Source organism: Delphinapterus leucas, chromosome 7 (assembly GCF_059928025.1).
Source record: "Delphinapterus leucas isolate spDelLeu-1000000601 "Yukka" chromosome 7, BTC_Dleu_Yukka2, whole genome shotgun sequence".
NCBI classification, from domain to species: Eukaryota; Metazoa; Chordata; class Mammalia; order Artiodactyla; family Monodontidae; genus Delphinapterus; species Delphinapterus leucas.
In genome coordinates, this window is record NC_143135.1 from 4639218 (window position 1) to 4657136 (window position 17919).

A 17919-nucleotide genomic window follows, 5' to 3' on the forward strand; every position below is an offset into this window, starting at 1 on the left:
ACAATGGCACCGCCTGGGTCCATCCCAGGCCCGCCAGGGCTCAGGCTTAGCGAGGGTTGCGTCCTTTGCTCCAGGGGACACGTCCAGTGAGCGGCCGAGCAGAGCTTAGCACTCAGGCCTGTCTGATCCCAAAGCTCTCGATTTGGGTGCTCTCCCAAGTCCTCTGCAGACCTTTGGGAAGTGGACTCGTGAGCTGAGCGGAGTGATGCGGGGAGAAGAATTGGTGCTGTCATGGGTGGTCTTCTCCCCTCCCCTAACCGGGTGCCTCCGGATTCTGTCTCCCCCCACCCCCTCCCCAGACACCCTCCAGCACCTCAGGGACAGCAGGCACATCGTCGTGTTCCACAAAGGCCGCTACTTCAAGGTCTGGCTCTACCACGACGGCCGGCTGTTGAAGCCCCGCGAGATCGAACAGCAGATGCAGAGGATCCTGGATGACCCGTCGGAGCCCCAGGCTGGCGAGGCGAAGCTGGCGGCCCTCACGGCGGGAGACAGGTGTGCAGCCCCTCCGTGATGCCGTTGTGTCTGGGGGCCATCGGGGGCGGGTGCCCCGAGTGCTGTCCTCACCCAGGGTCCCATCTGGCAGGGAGGTGTGTCCACTACCTGCAGTGCTTGGCTTGGCTTTGTCCCCCGGGAGCGGGCTCTGCCCCCACCCTCAGGTCCCCTTGGGCATCTCCGTGGGACAGGCAGGTGTGCACGTGCACGGGTCCCAGGGCACGTGACACAAGGAAGGAGGTAGGCGTCTTCCCCGGGCTGCGGCATATTTAATCTAGAAACAGACATGTTTAACCAGGGCCTCTGTGTTAGGGTTAACTTCCTGCCTCGTCTGAAGCTTGAGGACCTGGCTTGTGCAACCTCGGCTCTGATACCTTTGGGGCTGGATAAGTCTGTTTTAGGTGGCGGAGGGGAGCCCTGTCCTGTGCACCGTAGGGCACTAAGCAGCATCCCTGGCCTCTCCCACCGGATGCCAGTAGCAACCCCCAGCGTGGCAAGCAAATCTGTCTTCAGGCTTTGCCCAGGGCCGCTGGGGGCAGTATGGTCCCTGGTTGAGGACCCCTGAGGTCAGCAGTGCGGCCACCGCTAGGGCAGCACCAGGAGTACGGCGGTGAGTGACCAACCTGTGGAGAAGAGGAAGATGCCCGGGCGAGGGCGCACAGAGGCCGGCAGTGAGCCGTGGGGACCGACAGGCCGCAGAGGCGTCCGGGGAGCAGGTGCTGGGAGCCGTGGAGGGGGTCGGGGCGCCGGAACTCCGGGTGGGATGGGTCCCGTGTGCCCGGCTGCACTTGGGCTTGATTCTGTGATGGGCTGCTGTTAAAGGGACCGTGTTAGGCTGGCGTGACCTGAGCAGACTTGGGCGATCATTCTGGTCCAGGGGCTCCTGGAAGCAAGATCCTCGCTGCTTGAGGACCAGAAACAGGCAGTGTTAGTAGGAAGGCAGGCTCAGTCCGAGAAGCTGGAGTGGTTGGCCATCTCTGGGGGGCAGAGACTCAGCTGGAACAGAGGGGCCGTGTGTCCTGGGGAATGAGCCCTGGGTCCCCAGTGCTGATTGAGTGTCATTGGGGCACCCAGTTGGGCAGAGGTGGGGCGGGGCGGGATGCAGGCTCAGTGAGCTCCACCCTGAGGCCCCCCCGTGGGGCATCGCCCATCTCGTCTGCCTGAGCGCCGACGCTGTCCCCAAGCACTGGGGAGAGTGGTTGAGGCTGAGCCTGTGATGGGACCCGTTGTGTTTATGGGCGTTTTGGCCCCATGGGCGGCCTCAGCTGAGCACTCGGTGCGCGGGGAGAAGAGGGTGGGAGACAGAGGCCAAGTGGCCCTGACGTGGAAGGGTGGGCGGGGGCCTGAGTGGGGGAGCCCAGGAGCCATCCGGGGAAGCCACGGCTGGGGTGGCTCTCAAGAAGCGGGTGTCCCGTTAGCACTGTGTACCCCACGTAGGGCGGGACGGAAAAGGATCCCTGAATTCCGCTCCCGGGGCGCCCCTTATCACGGGGGTGTCGTGGGGTGTTTGTAGCATGGACGCGTGCACGTGGGGCAGGCTGGCCTGGGTAGGAACCCAACCTGCCACGAAGGAGCTGTGACTTCTTCTCTGTGCCTCAGTTTCTTCATCTGAAAAACGGGACAGTGGTGTCAGGGCCCGTGAGCTCGTCCCAGCACCAGGGAAGTGCTCTTGGCACTCGCTGTGGCTTCCGTGGGGTGGTTCCGTGGAGGGGGGCTGGGCGCGGGGCTGGGAAGGATGTGAGGGGGGCCCTGCCTGCCTGTGGGTCCGCTGCCCTGGACGGCAGAGCTTGGGGCCCGTCTGGATTCTTGTCCTTCACTCGGCATTTACGGACAAGGTTCCATGCCTACGACTGCTCTGGAGCAGATACAAGGAGAAGGCAAGGCCCCTGCCCGCAAACGAAGCAGCCCAGCCGGCAGGCAGGTGGGGGCCTGCAGATGCAGAAAGTCGCAAACGTGTAGTTTTCCTTAAACCCCTACAACACGGGAAACTGAAAACCGTTGTCGTTTCAAACATCCCACATAAAGAGATGTCACCAAACTGCTGCAGGTTTTTTTATATGTTTCTTTTTCATTTATTTCATTTTTGGCTGCGATTGGTCTTCGTTGCTGCGCAAGGACTTTCTCTAGTTGCGGCAAGCGGGGGCTGCTCTTCGTTGCGGTGCGCGGGCTCTAGGCGCGCGGGCTTCTGTAGTTGTGGCACGCGGGCTTCAGTAGTTGCGGCTCATGGGCTCAGTAGTTGTGGCACATGGGCCCTAGAGCGCAGGCTCAGTTGTTGTGGCGCACGGGCTTAGTTGCTCCGCGGCATGGGGGACCTTCCCAGACCAGGGCTCAAACCCGTGTCCCCTGCATTGGCAGGCGGATTCTTAACCACTGCGCCACCAGGGAAGTCCCTGCTGCAGGTTTAATTGTATTTAATCCTCACTACAGAGTCCCCTGGGCCAGGTGTCGCCAGGCCTATTTTGGACATGGGAAGAACAAGCAGTCTCTGGATGCAGTGGAAAAAGCCGCGTTCTTCGTGACATTGGACGAAACAGAACAAGGGTATAGGGAGGAAGACCCGGTTACGTCGATGGATAGCTACGCCAAGTCTCTGCTGCACGGCAGGTGTTTCGACAGGTATCATGCTTACCTTCTGAAACACAATGGTTTGCCTGTGGACTTGGAAGAAATGTTACATGTGGCTGACACCCAGCCGCAAGTATGTATCTACGCTCTTAAGGAATAAGGCTAGCGTGAAAATATGACTGGTAACTCTCTTCTTTCCACCAAAACTGTTACACACACACAGCTTAAGCAGCAGCTTTGAGGTCCTTCCCCTCCCTGTGCACGACACCTCCACTTGGAGTTGCTCGTGAGGAGTGGCTGTGGGTCACCTGGAACCAGGTGGGGGAAGGTGGTACCCGGGGCCTGACCTGGATGTCGGCTCTGGCTTTGCTCACCGAACGTGTGATTGTGGTGAGGCTCTTCCACCTCCTGGAGGCTCCTTTGCCTTGTCTGTAAAGTGAGGTCCTGCCTGCCCATCAGGTTGGGGGTGAGGATTGGCTGGGGTGGGGGAGGGGTGCGGCAGGCACAGTTGGTCTTCCGTATCCACAGATTCAGCTAACTACAGACCGTGGACCGTTGTTTAAGAGCCTCGGTTGTGGAGCCTGCGGATACGGAGGGCCAACTGTGTGGGGCTGGAGCATCCTCAGGTTTTTGGTACCGGCAGCAGCTCCTATGACCAACCCCCCGGCAGATACCGAGGGACGACTTTGCAGCCTCCTACTTCTCCGCAGTTGCCTTGTGCATCCTTTTTTGTTACAATGATACGCCCTGTTCTCCTGCTGTCCAGTACCTGAATGCATATCTCTGCGTCGGGAGCAGGGGAGAAATGAACGACTTAGGGTCTTATGTGCTTTTATTGTCACCTGCGGAGACCCGTTCACCCCTGCGGGTGCCAAGTCAGCGAGCCCATCCAGAGGAAAACAAATACATCGTTTGGGTTTATTTTTGTCTTTGTAAACATGTAAGTCACATAAACATTTTTGTTTCGTGTAGGTGGTTTGATAAATCGATCACATTTGTCATCTTCAAAAACGGCAAGATGGGCATAAACGCGGAGCACTCCTGGGCCGACGCCCCCATCATTGGTCACCTTTGGGAGGTGAGTGTCTGCAGGTGTAACCTGAGCGTGGAAATTGCTGTTGGAATTTGTGAATTTAACTGAATTTAACTTCATAGTATCTGTCTGGTTACAATAAGTGTTTTCAGCAGGTGTCGGCACCGAATGTAAAGTTAAATCAGTAACGGAAGCCATTTCTGTCTTCGTTCCCTACGGCTGAGGTTCCTTAAATGGAAACATTTAATGTGATGGAGCTAAAATAGTGAGATGGCCTCGGCTCCAACACAGTGACATCAGGGTGGAACTGAAGCTCAGTTATTTTGAAATAAACCACCCCTTCTTTGCTGTGTTTTCTAGATTTTCCTATCTGCCAAGCGTTAGGCCAAATAAAGGCAAGGATATTAAAAATCTTGGTTTATAAAAATGCAGCGTGCCTTTTACCACTTCACTTAATTCTTAGAATTACCAAGTTCTAAGAAAACCCACCAAATCCCTGTCATCCTCTCCCTCCACCTAATATTTTATTTTTATTCTTTTGGCTGTGCCGTGCGGCATGTGGCATCTTAGTTCCCTGACCAGGGATCGAATCCGTGCCCCCTGCAGTGGAAGCGTGGAGTCTTAACCACTGGACCGCCAGGGAAGTCCCCCACCTAACATTTTAAAATACAGTGCGGGGCTTCCCTGGTGGCGCAGTGGTTGGGAGTCCGCCTGCCGATGCAGGGGACACGGGTTCGTGCCCCGGTCTGGGAGGATCCCGCATGCCGCGGGGCGGCTGGGCCCGTGAGCCATGGCCACTGAGCCTGCGCGTCCGGAGCCTGTGCTCCGCAACGGGAGAGGCCACAGCAGTGAGAGGCCTGTGTACCGCAAAAAAAAAAAAAAATAAAATAAAATACAGTGCATATTGGCCCTGCCACTTTTAAACTGTTTTAAAATTCATTTGTCTCTGAGCTGTTTGACCTGTGTCATGTTTGGCATGAAAAGCTGAGTGAAGGTTTTGTTTTCTGAATTTGCCTGTCAGGTTCTTTTGTAAGGAAATTGCTAAATTCCAGGCCTGCCAACAGTGGACTTGACAGAGAAAGACAAGTACTATACGATATCATTTATATGTGGAATCTAAAAAATAATACACATGAATCTATATACAAAACAGAAACAGAGAATTCCCTGGCGGTCCAGTGGTTAGGACTCTGCGCTCTCACTGCTGAGGGCCCGGGTTCAGTTCCTGGTCAGGGAACCCGAACAAACTTTTTGGCCAATCCAATAGATAAACAACAAGGATTTACTGTATAACACAGAGAACTATATTCAATATCTTGAAATAACCTATAATCTGAAAATATATACACAAGATGGAATAATTTTGCTGTACACCTGAAACTGACATAATATTGGGAATCAACTATACTTCAATTAAAAAAAAAAAAAACAAGGGACTTCCCTGGTGGTCCAGTGGCTAAGACTCCACACTCCCAATGCAGGGGGCCCAGATTCGATCCCTGGTCTGGGAACTAGATCCCGCTTGCCGCAACTAAAGATCCCGCATGCCACAACTAAGACCCACGCAACCTAAATAAACATTAAAATAAATTGCGTGTCTTTAAAAATAAAAAAATACAACAACAACAACAACAAAAAAAAAACAGTGGACTCGACTCAAATTGTGTATCATCCCATTTGACCAGACTTGAGGTGACTTTGTTGAAGAGATAAGCCCCTTTGAGAGTCACAGTGAACACAGTATTTCTGCAGTCTTTATGTTGCTGCTGCCCTAATAAATGGAGTGGAACACAGTGACTCACTGTCACTGCCCATGTGGGAGACACACGCCCGTGACCGTGACCGCAGGCCGATCACCTCACTGTCCTGCCCAGGGCGTAGAGCCCGGGTCTTGTCCCTGAAATCAGATCGTGTAGTGCACTTGTGATGACATCCACAGGGGAGCTCCTGCTGGGTCTTTTCCACTTTACCTGACTGTCTTCCCTGTGGTTAGGGTCTCAGCCAAACCTAACCTGCCGTTCCTTCAACCAGGGGAGGTTTTCTATGTGGGCAAACCTTTAAAAAGGGGAAAAAAATGCTCCAGTCTAAGAAAACAGCAGCGTGGTCCTAAGACATTTATCCGTGATAAGAACAACCAGGTATCCATAAGGCTCATCACCACCCTGGTCTTTGCTTCTGCCGACAAAGGCTTAGAGACCCTTTCAGCTGCAAATCAAGCAAAGATCAGACCCCCTTCGGCACCACTGGGCACCACAACAAGACCTTTTAAGTCTGTTTGCACGGGATAATGACCTAGGTCCGTTACACCCTGTTCCAAGGACTCTCCCAGTAATAAGTGCATAAGAGCTGTTCTTTGGTAAACGGGAAAAGGCTCTGAATCCTAGGCAGTCTGGACTACGTAGGGTACATTTACCAAACCGAGAAATCTACTGGATGCTGACAAGGCCAGGCTTATTTTTTCAGTACTCTGGATACGATAAGGTAAAGGGATTTAGTCTCAGACCAGGGTGACCAGTTGGAAGTGGTGGTGTTTAACTGTTAACTGCCCAGTAGACAGAATGGCCTGTGACTCCAGGGGTCAGACAGGAGCCCAGTTGCTCCCTGCACGGATGGGAACTGACCCACTGTCTTGTCGTGGAGGCCCACGCCAGAGCCCGTTAAGGGACTGGTACGAGGACGCCACCCATGCCAGCTAAAAACAAATCTGGTCCAAGCTGAATCCTGTTGGCTGTCGGTGTGTTCCTGATGTTTAATTGTGTTGGACTCTTGAGGGGCTCTGACACAGTGCAGACACAGATAGGCTGGGCTCCCTCACCTGCCCAGCCCTGCAGGATGCCGACCGCACATGCACGGGGCCCGGCTCCACGCTCCCCCATCCTGGAACTCCCCTGCCCCCCTCACCATTTGACAGTATCACCATCTGACCTTGGGCTGTTTTTTTAAAATTTTAAAAAATATTTTAAATTTTATTATTTTGGCTGCGCCGGGTCTTAGTTGCAGCACGCGGGAGCTTCGTTGCAGCATGTGGACTTCTTAGTTGCGGCATGCATGCAGGATCTAGTTCCCCCACCAGGGATCAAACTGGGGCCCCCTGCATTGGGAGCACCCACTGGACCACCAGGAAAGTCCCTTGAGTTGTTTTTTGTTTGTTTGTTTTGCTTCCCCCACTGGAATGTAAGCTCCCCGAGTGCAGAGATTCCTTTTTTTAAAATACTTTTGTTACTGTTTTATTGGATGTAATTCACATACCATGAAATTCACCTTCTTAAAGCATACAGTTCAGTGGTTTTTGTACATTACAAGGTGGTTGTCTATCCATCACCACTATCTAATTCCAGGACATTTTTATCACCCCCCCTAAGGAAACTCCCCACCCTCAGCCCCCTCTTGCTGCAGCCCTGGGTAACCACTAAGCTCCTCTCTGTCTCTGTCAGTTTGACTATTCTGGCCATTTCATAGAAACGGGATCACACAGTACGCGGCCTTGTGTGTCTGGCTCATGTTTTCAAGGTTCATCTGCATTGTACTGTGAACGCTATTTCATTCCTTTTTATGGCTGAATAGTATTCCTTTGTATGATTAGACCACATTTTGTTTATTCAACACTCAGTGGACATCTGGATTCGTTTTACTTTTTTTTTTGCGGTACGCAGTCCTCTCACTGTTGTGGCCTCTCCCGTCGCGGAGCAGAGGCTCTGGACGCGCAGGCTCAGCGGCCATGGCTCACGGGCCCAGCCGCTCCGCGGCACGTGGGATCTTCACGGACCGGGGCACGAACCCGTGTCACCTGCATAGGCAGGCGGACTCTCAGCCACTGTGCCACCAGGGAAGCCCTTTTTGACTACTATAAATAATGCTTCTGTGAACATTAGCATACAAGTTTTATGTGAACATATGTTTTCTTTTTCTTTTCTTTTTTTTTTTTTGCCGCACTGCGTGGCTTGTGGGATCTTAGTTCCCTGGCCAGGGATTGAACCCAGGCCCTCAGCAGTGAGAGCGCAGAGTCCTAACCACTGGACTGCCAGGGAATTCCCTATTTTCATTTCTTTTGAGTACATACCTAGGAGCCGAATTGCTAGGTCATGGCCACCTTTAACCTTTTGTAGAAAGGCAGACATTCTTGTCTGTTTTGTTCACTGTCCTATCACTGGTGCTCAGAAGCATTGCTGACCCATAGTAGGTGCTCTGTAGATACCGTTGAATAAGCTGACTTAGGTTTACCTGCCAGTGAACGGGAAGCATCCACATCTGGGCCCACATCCTGGCCCCCTGAGGAGTGTGAACTGGAACAGACTCTGCACCTCTCTGAGGCTGCTTTTTCATTTATTCAAGCGGGAATGATAGTACTTTACAGGCCAGTGTAAATATTCAGTGGGGTAGCACCCAGAGGGCACTAGCGCACAGCCTGGGACCTCGAAGCAGGCTCTGAGCTGCTTTCTGTGGGTCAGACGCTCTGCTCACATCCTGGCTGTGCTCTTTACCTGTCCAAACGCTGTTGAACCTCTCCAGGTCCATTTTTCTTGCCCCTGAAATGGAGGTAAGAATATCTCATTAGGTGGCTGTGCAGAGGATGTCAGATGCACAGCAGGCTGTAAGCAAGTAGTTACGGTTAAGTCTTTTTTTATTTAAATAAATTTATTTATTTATATATTTTTGGCTGGCATTGGGTCTTCGTTGCTGCGCGCGAGCTTTTCTGTAGCTGTGGCGAGAGTGGGGGCTACTCTTCATTGCGGTGCGCAGGCTTCTCATTGCGGTGGCTTCTCTTGTTGCGGAGCACGGGCTCTAGGCATGTGGGCTTCAGTGGTTGTGGCACGTGGGCTCAGTAGTTGTGGCGCGTGGGCTTTAGAGCTCAGACTCAGTAGTTGTGGTGCACGGGCTTAGTTGCTCCACGGCATGTGGGATCTTCCCGGACCAGGGCTCGAACCCGTGTCCCCTGCATTGGCAGGCAGATTCTTAACCACTGCGCCACCAGGGAAGCCCTATGGTTAAGTCTTGATGTTATCTCTAGGAATAACGAGGGTTTGTCTACTTTGGTAGGTCAGATAACTTTTATGTAACGCTATTAGCTGTGATGGTCTCTGACTTCACAGATGTATCTTTTTATTTTCGACAGTACGTACTGGCCACGGACAGCTTCCAGCTGGGTTATGCAGAGGATGGACACTGTAAAGGGGACACCAACTCAAACATCCCATACCCCACCCGGCTACAGTGGGACATCCCACAGGAAGTAAGTCCCAGTGATCAGGCACTTGTTAATTACCTTGGGTGGGAAATGAGTTTAAACTCTAACAGTCGACTTTTCCAGCTGTCCTTCCTAAGTGTTCACGAGGTCAGTTGAAGACCCCCGAGACGGAAATCTGTCTGCCTGGGGGTTTCTTACCGGGACCTCGGAGTTGCTACAGCTCCAGTTGCCTGGGAAGCCCCAGTAAATGTTTCTTCTTTCATTTAAAGCATTTGGCTGAGATTGTCAGTGAAAATTCCAGCTCAAACTTAGCTAGACATCACAATGAAAAAGTGAAAACCAAAATCACTTGCTTTGGAGTTGGAATACTCTAAATCACTAATTTGTCATTTTTGTCCCTCTAAGTGTTCTCCAATGCCGTTCGCTCAGTGGAAACCGTTTCCAGAAGGAATTTAAGGGTTGGAAATACCAAATCCTAGCTTACAACCAAGCCAAGCAGGAATTCCTGGGGCCTGTGAAGCGTTTTTCTTTTTTTTCCTTTTTGTGGCCGTGCCGTGCAGCATGCGGGATCTTGATTCCCCAACCAGGGATTGAACCCGCGCCCCCTGCAGTGGGAGCACGGAATCTTAACCACTAGACCGCCAGGGAAGCCCCAAGAAGTCTTTTTTTTTGTGGTACGCGGGCCTCTCACTGCCGTGGCCTCTCCCGTTGCGGAGCACAGGCTCCGGAGGCGCAGGCTCAGTGGCCATGGCTCACGGGCCCAGCCGCTCCGCGGCATGTGGGATCTTCCCAGACCGGGGCACGAACCCGCATCCCCTGCATCGGCAGGCGGACTCTCAACCACTGCGCCACCAGGGAAGCCCCCAAGAAGCCATTTTGATGTGGAAAATATTGCATCCAGTCCTGCAGTCTTGCCCATCTGCACTTTTTTTGTCCAGCCGGCCTCCCTGGGGCTGATGTGTGTTCCTCAGAGAGATGTAACCTCTGCTGAAGTGTGTGGTTGAGGGTCCTTTTAGCTAACCAAGTCACTTACCGTTTATTAAAAGAAATTTTTTTGATGGACTTTATTATTTAAAGCAGTTTCAGGTTCACAGCAAAGTTGAGTGGAAGGTTCAGAGAGTCCCCACGCTCTCTCTGCCCTCACACATCACAACCTCCCCTGCTACCAACGTCCCCTGCCACTTGGTGCGTCTGTTACAGTCGAAGAAGCTGCACTGACAAGTCAGCATCACTAGAGTCAGTAGTTCACATCAACGCTCACTAGTTTTTTTCCCTCTGTCCGTGCCGTGTGGCTTGCAGGATCTCAGTTCCTCGAACAGGGATTGAACCCGGGCCCTGGCAGTGAGAGCCCAGAATCCTAGCCACTAGGCCACCAGGAAGCTCCCCAGGGTTCACTCTTGGTGTTGTGCATCTGTGGTATGGACAAAGGTGTAATGACATCATAGTATCATACAGAGCAGTGTCACTGCCCTAAAGATCCTTTCCTCTGTCTATTCATCCCTCTCTCCTGCCTCACTCCCGGCAACCAGTGGCCTTTTCACTGTCTCCATCACTTTGCCTTTCCCCGAATTTCGTAACTGGGATCGTACAGTGTGTAGCCATTTCAGATCGGCTTCTTTCACTTAGTGGTAGTCATTTAAGAGTCCTCCATGTGACTTCACGGTTGAGGGCTCGTTCCCATTGTACGACTCGACCACAGTCCCTTTCCTTTTTACTTTATTTTTCTAATTTTTTGGCCACACCACATGGCGTGCAGGATCTTTTTTTTATATATATTTATTTATTTGGCTGCGCCAAATAAATAAATTATAAATATATTATATATATATTATATATTATATATAAATATATATATAAATATATTATAAATATATATTTATTTATTTGGGTCTTAGTTGCGGCACATGGGATCTTTGTTGAGGCGTGCAGGATCTTAGTTCCCCAGCCAGGGATCGAACCCATGCCGCCTGCAGTGAAAGTGCGGAGTCTTAACCACTGGACCACCAGGGAAGTCCCAGTCCATTTCCCTTTTAAAACTAGCTCCTCAATGGCCAGCATATAACAAGAGTGGATCTCACAAAACAGAACCTGTGACACTTTGAAATGCCCTTTGGGGTCCCACTGGGAACCAGGAGTTCCTCCTGCTTGGGCCACCCCACTGCTCTTCAAGGGCAGGGGGGTTGCCACGTTGCTAACTCATTGCAGCTGTTAGGTTAGAAAGGTTGGGGAAAACCGAGAAGAAAAAGTGATGTGTGTATTTCCAAGCAGCAAGTCTGTTACCTGTGCTGAATGCCAGCTTGCTTTTTTCTTCAGAATATGTGTCAGTATTTTCCCTCCCATTAAGTGAAAGCTTTTCTCCTTTTTTCCCAAGTGTCAGGAAGTCATAGAGACTTCCCTGAGCAGCGCGAACCTCCTGGCCAGCGACGTGGATTTCTGTTCTTTTCTGTTCAGTGCTTTCGGTAAAGGGCTGATCAAGAAATGCAGAACCAGCCCGGACGCCTTCGTGCAGCTGTCCCTCCAGCTGGCTCATTACAAGGTGAGGAGACCCCAAGCTAGGGTTTTCATCCTGAGGGCTTCTGAGGTCCCTAAATGCAGGTCCAAGGCCGTTTGCCCAGCGGGTAGGGAGGACCCATCATGGGAGCAGGTCGTGCCTGTCGTGGTGTGGGGGGCTCCTCCCACAGACAGATGGGACAAGTGTCCAGCAGAAGCGCCTGGAGCAGCAGTGGTTTCCTGTATTGCGCAGGAGTAGAGGGAGAATGTGGGGGATGGTAGCCAAGTGAGATCTCATTGCTCCACAAAGTGGGAAATAAACCTTTAAGCTCTCAGTCCTAGGGTTTGGTAAAGCACAACTACTTAGGGCAAATGACTGGGTGTCTCTGACCTTTGACATCCTCTTTCATAAAAGTGGATATGCCAGGCCCTGGGAGGTGCTCTGGGATAGATGGGGTCCCTGTAGGATCAGAAGCTCGTGGTGTTTCCACTGCCTCTCTGGGCCCCTGGGCATATTCTGGCTTGCACGTGATGGCCCCATCAGAGACATAGCCCAGGCCCCAGGAGGACCTTAGTGGGATTTTTTTCTGTTGGAGGGAGCATTCCACCCTGAGAGGGCACCCCTAGTGTCCAGGGCTGGTGGAAATCCTTGTGGCATTGGCTCAAGATATGCCCTTTTTTTGTTGTTGTTGTTGTTGTTTGTTTGTTTTTAATGTTTTTTGTTTTCATTTTTGTTTTTTCTTTGGCCGTGCCAAGCAGCATGCAGGATCTTAGTTCCCTGACCAGGGATCGAACCCATTTTGTTTTTTTTTTAAGAATTTTTTTTTGATGGGGAACATTTTTAAAGTCCTTATTGAATTTGTTACAATATACTGCTTTTGTTTTATGTATTGGTTTTTTGGCCACGAGGCATGTGGGATCTTAGCTCCCTGACCAGGGAACGAACCTGTACACCCTGCATTGCAAGGCAAAGTCCTAACCACTGGACCGCCAGGGAAGTCCCAAGATGTGCCCTGTTTTTAACAGAGAACTTTTGTTTTAAAACTTGAGTGCTGTGCACAGATGCAGTGCAGCATCCCTGGATACCGGTTCTGCCCTTGTGAGTTTTGCTTTGTGCCAGGCACTGGTCTCAGTGCTCTCACAGTCCCCTCACTAGGGAGGAGCTATTGTTCGCCCATTTTACAGGTGAGAAAACAGAGGTTCAGAGAGGTGAGGTGACCTGCCAAGGTGACACTGGAGTCGGGTGGATCCAGGGGGTGGCTTGTAGGTTCGATTCCTCTATAACTCAGGTCAGGAAGATAAACAGATGCAGAAGAGCACAAGAGGCAATGTTCGTATCAGGTAAATGGCAACTGATGGGCCACAATTGTACCTAAAATTAACTGTAACACATTTCTTAATAAAGATGGTCATGATCGAGTCCCTCCCATCAGGGAAACTTGCACAAGCCTCTTAGATAGCCTAATCCACCAGAGGGCAGACAGCAGAAGCAAGAAGAACTACAATCCTGCAGCCTGTGGAACAAAAACCACATTCACAGAAAGATAGACAAGATGAAAAGGCAGAGGACTATGTACCAGATGAAGGAACAAGATAACACCCCAGAAAAACAACTAAATGAAGTGGAGATAGGCAACCTTCCAGAAAAAGAATTCAGAATAATGATAGCGAAGATGATCCAGGACCTCGGAAAAAGAATGGAGGCAAAGATGGAGAAGATGCAAGAAATGTTTAACAAAGACCTAGAAGAATTAACGAACAAACAACAGAGACAAACAATACAATAACTGAAATGAAAACTACACTAGAAGGATTCAATAGCAGAATAACTGAGGCAGAAGAACGGATAAGTGACCTGAAAGACAGAATGGTGGAATTCACTGCTGCAGAACAGAATAAAGAAAAAAAATGAAAAGACATGAAGACAGCCTAAGAGACCTCTGGGACAACATTAAGCGCCACAACATTCACATCATAGGGGTCCCAGAAGGAAAAGAGAGAGAGAAAGGACCCGAGAAGAGATTATAGTCGAAAACTTCCCTAACGTGGGAAAGGAAATAGCCACCCAAGTCCAGGAAGCGCAGAGAGTCCCATACAGGATAAACCCAAGGAGAAACATGCCAAGACACATAGTAATCAAACTGGCAAAAATTAAAGACAAAGAAAAATTATTGAAAGCAGCAAGGGAAAAATGACAAATAACATACAAGGGAACTCCCATAAGGTTAACAGCTGATTTCTCAGCAGAAACTACAAGTCAGAAGGGAGTGGCAAGACATATTGAAAGTGATGAAAGGGAAGAACCTACAACCAAGATTACTCTACCCAGCAAGGCTCTTATTCAGATTCGATGAAGAAATCAAAAGCTTTACAGACAAGCAAAAGCTAAGAGATTCAGCACCACCAAACCAGCTCTACAACAAATGCTAAAGGAACTTCTCTAAGTGGGAAACACAAGAGAAGAAAAGAATCTACAAAAACAAACCCAGAACAATTAAGAAAATGTTAATAGGAACATACATATCGATAATTACCTTAAATGTGAATGGATTAAATGCTCCAACCAAAAGACACAGGCTCGCTGAATGGATACAAAAACAAGACCCATATATATGCTGTCTACAAGAAGATCCACTTCAGACCTAGGGACACATACAGACTGAAAGTGAGGGGATGGGAAAAGATATTCCATGAAAATGGAAATCAAAAGAAAGCTGGAGTAGCAATACTTATATCAGATAAAACAGACTTTAAAATAATGTTACAAGAGACAAGGAAGGACACTACATAATGATCAAAGGATCAATCCAAGAAGATATAACAATTGTAAATATATATGCACCCAACATAGGAGCACCTCAATACATAAGGCAACTGTTAACAGCTCTAAAAGAGGAAATCGACAGTAACACAATAATAGTGGGGGACTTTAACACCTCACTTACACCAATGAACAGATCATCCAAACAAAATTAACAAGGAAACACAGTTGTTTTTTTTTTTTTTTTTTTGCTGTACGCAGGCCTCTCACTGTTGTGGCCTCTCCTGTTGCGGAGCAGAGGCTCCGGACACGCAGGCTCAGCGGCCATGGCTCATGGGCCTAGCGGCTCCACAGCATGTGGGATCTTCCTGGACCGTGGCACGAACCTGTGTCCCCCCTGCATCGGCAGGCGGACTCTCAACCACTGCACCACCTGGGAAGCCCCGAAACACAAGCTTTAAATGACACAATAGACCAGATAGATTTAATTGATATTTATAGGACATTCCATCCAAAAACATCAGATTACACTTTCTTCTCAAGTGTGCAGAGAACATTCCCCAGGATAGATCACATCTTGTGTCACAAATCAAACGTCAGTAAATTTAAGAAAATTGAAATCATATCAAGCATCTTTTCTGACCACAACACTATGAGATTAGAAATCAATTACACGGAAAAAAAGTAAAAATACACAAAACACATTGAAGATAAACACTGCCGTACTAAAATATCACTGGAGAAATCAAGAGGAAATCAAAAAATACCTAGAGACAAATGACAATGAAAACACGATGATCCAAAGCCTATGGGATGCAGTAAAAGCAGTTCTAAGAGGGAAGTTTATAGCAACACAATCCTACCTCAGGAAACAACAAACACCTCAAATAAACAATCTAACCTTACACCTAAAAGAACTAGAGAAAGAAGAACAAACAAAACCCAAAGTTAGTAGAAGGAAAGAAATCATAAAGATCAGAGCAGAAATAAATGAAATAGAAACAAAGAAAACAATAGCAAAGATCAATAAACCTAAAAGCTGGTTCTTTGAGAAGATAAACAAAATTGATAAGCCATTAGCCAGACTCATCAAGAAAAAGAGGGAGAGGACTCAAATCATTTAAAATTAGAAATGAAAAAGGAGAAGTTACAACAGACACCACAGAAATACAAAGCATCCTAAGAGACTACTACAAGCAACTCTATGCCAATAAAATGGACAACCTGGAAGAAATGGACAAATTCTTAGAAAGGTATAACCTTCCAAGGCTGAACCAGGAAGAAATAGAAAATATGAACGGACCAATCACAAGTAATGAAGTTGAAACTGTGATTAAAAATCTTCCAACAAACCATAATTCAAAAAGTCATGTACCACAATGTTTATTGCAGCTCTGTTTACAATAGCCAGGACATGGAAGCAACCTAAGTGTCCATCAACAGATGAATGGATAAAGAAGATGTGGCACATATATACAATAGAATATTACTCAGCCATAAAAAGAAACGAAATTGAGTTATTTGTAGTGAGGTGGATGGACCTAGAGTCTGTCATACAGAGTGAAGTAAGTCAGAAAGAGTAAAACAAATACCGTATGCTAATACGTATATATAGAATCTAAAAAAAAAAGGTCATGAAGAAGCTAGGGGCAAGACGGGAATAAAGACAGACCTACTAGAGAATGGACTTGAGGATATGGGGAGGAGGAAGGGTAAGCTGGGACAAAGTGAGAGAGTGGCATGGACATACATACACTACCAAATGTAAAATAGATAGCTAGTGGGAAGCAGCCGCATAGCACAGGGAGATCAGCTCAGTGCTCTGTGACCACCTAGAGGGGTGGGTTAGGGAGGGTGGGAGGGAGGGAGATGCAAGAGGGAAGAGATATGGGGATATATGTATATGTATAACTGATTCACTTTGTTATAAAGCAGAAACTAACACACCATTGTAAAGCAATTATACTCCAATAAAGATGTTAAAAAAAAAATCTTCCAGCAAACAAAAGTCCAGGACCAGATGGCTTCACAGGTGAGTTCTATCAAACATTTAGAGAAGAGCTAACATCCATCCTTCTCAAACTCTTCCAAAAAATTGCAGAAGAAGGAACACTCCCAAACTCATTCTATGAGGGCACCATCACCCTGATACCAAAACCAGACAAAGATACTACAAAAGAAGAAAATTACAGACCAATATTACTGATGAATATAGATGCAAAAATCCTCAACAAAATACTAGCAAGTAGAATCCACCAACACGTTAAAAGGATCATACACCATGATCAACTGGGATTTATCCCAGGGAAGCAAGGATTCTTCAATATATGTAAATCAATCAATGTGATACACCATATTAACAAACTGAAGGAGAAAAACCATATGATCATCTCAATAGATGCAGAAAAAGCTTTTGACAAAATTCAACACCCACTTACAATAAAATCTCTCCAGAAAGTGGGCAAAGAGGGAACCTACCTCAACATAATAAAGGCTATATATGACAAACCCACAGCAAACATCGTTCTCAATGGTGAAAAATTGAAAGCATTTCCTCTAAGATCAGGAACAAGACAAGGATGTCCACTCTCACCACTATTATTCAACATAGTTTTGGAAGTCCTAGCCACGGCAATCAGAGAAGAAAAAGAAATAAAAGGAATACAAATTGGAAAAGAAGAAGTAAAACTGTCACTGTTTGCAGATGACATGATACTATACCTAGAGAATCCTAAAGATGCCACCAGAAAACTACTAGAGCTAATCAATGAATTTGGCAAAGTTGCAGGATACAAAATTAATGCACAGAAATCTCTTGTATTCCTATACGCTAATGATGAAAACTCTGAAAGAGAAATTAAGGAAACACTCCATTTACCATTGCAACAAAAAGAATAAAATACCTAGGAATAAACCTGCTTAGGGAGACAAAAGACCTGTATGCAGAAAACTATAAGACACTGATGAAAGAAATTAAAGATGACACCAACAGATGGAGGGATATACCATGTTCTTGGATTGGAAGAACGATTATTGTGAAAATGACTATACTACCCAAAGCAATCTACAGATTCAATGCAACCCCTATCAAATTACCAATGGCATTTTTTACAGAACTAGAACAAAGAATCTTAAAATTTTTATGGAGACACAAAAGATCCTGAATAGCCAAAGCGGTCTTGAGGGAAAAAAATGGAGTTGGAGGAATCAGGCTCCCTGACTTCAGACTATACTACAAAGCTACAGTAATCAAGACGATATGATACTGGCACAAAAACAGGAATATAGATCAATGGAACAGGATAGAAAACCCAAAGATAAACCCACACACCTATGATCAACTAATCTATGACAAAGGAGGCAAGGATATGCAATGGAGAGAAGACAGTC

At 48.1% G+C, this 17919-nt stretch overlaps 1 protein-coding gene across 1 annotated transcript in view; it reads left to right on the forward strand.

Moving 5' to 3' along the window:
* Positions 1-17919, forward strand: part of CPT1A (carnitine palmitoyltransferase 1A) — a 64081-nt gene that overhangs the window by 31768 nt on the left and 14394 nt on the right. Inside the window, exons 10-14 of the mRNA XM_022591161.3 lie at positions 300-495; positions 2923-3111; positions 4033-4138; positions 9207-9323; positions 11650-11814. Of these exons, the coding sequence (XP_022446869.1) occupies positions 300-495; positions 2923-3111; positions 4033-4138; positions 9207-9323; positions 11650-11814 (773 nt within the window). The remainder of the gene's footprint in view (positions 1-299; positions 496-2922; positions 3112-4032; positions 4139-9206; positions 9324-11649; positions 11815-17919) is intronic.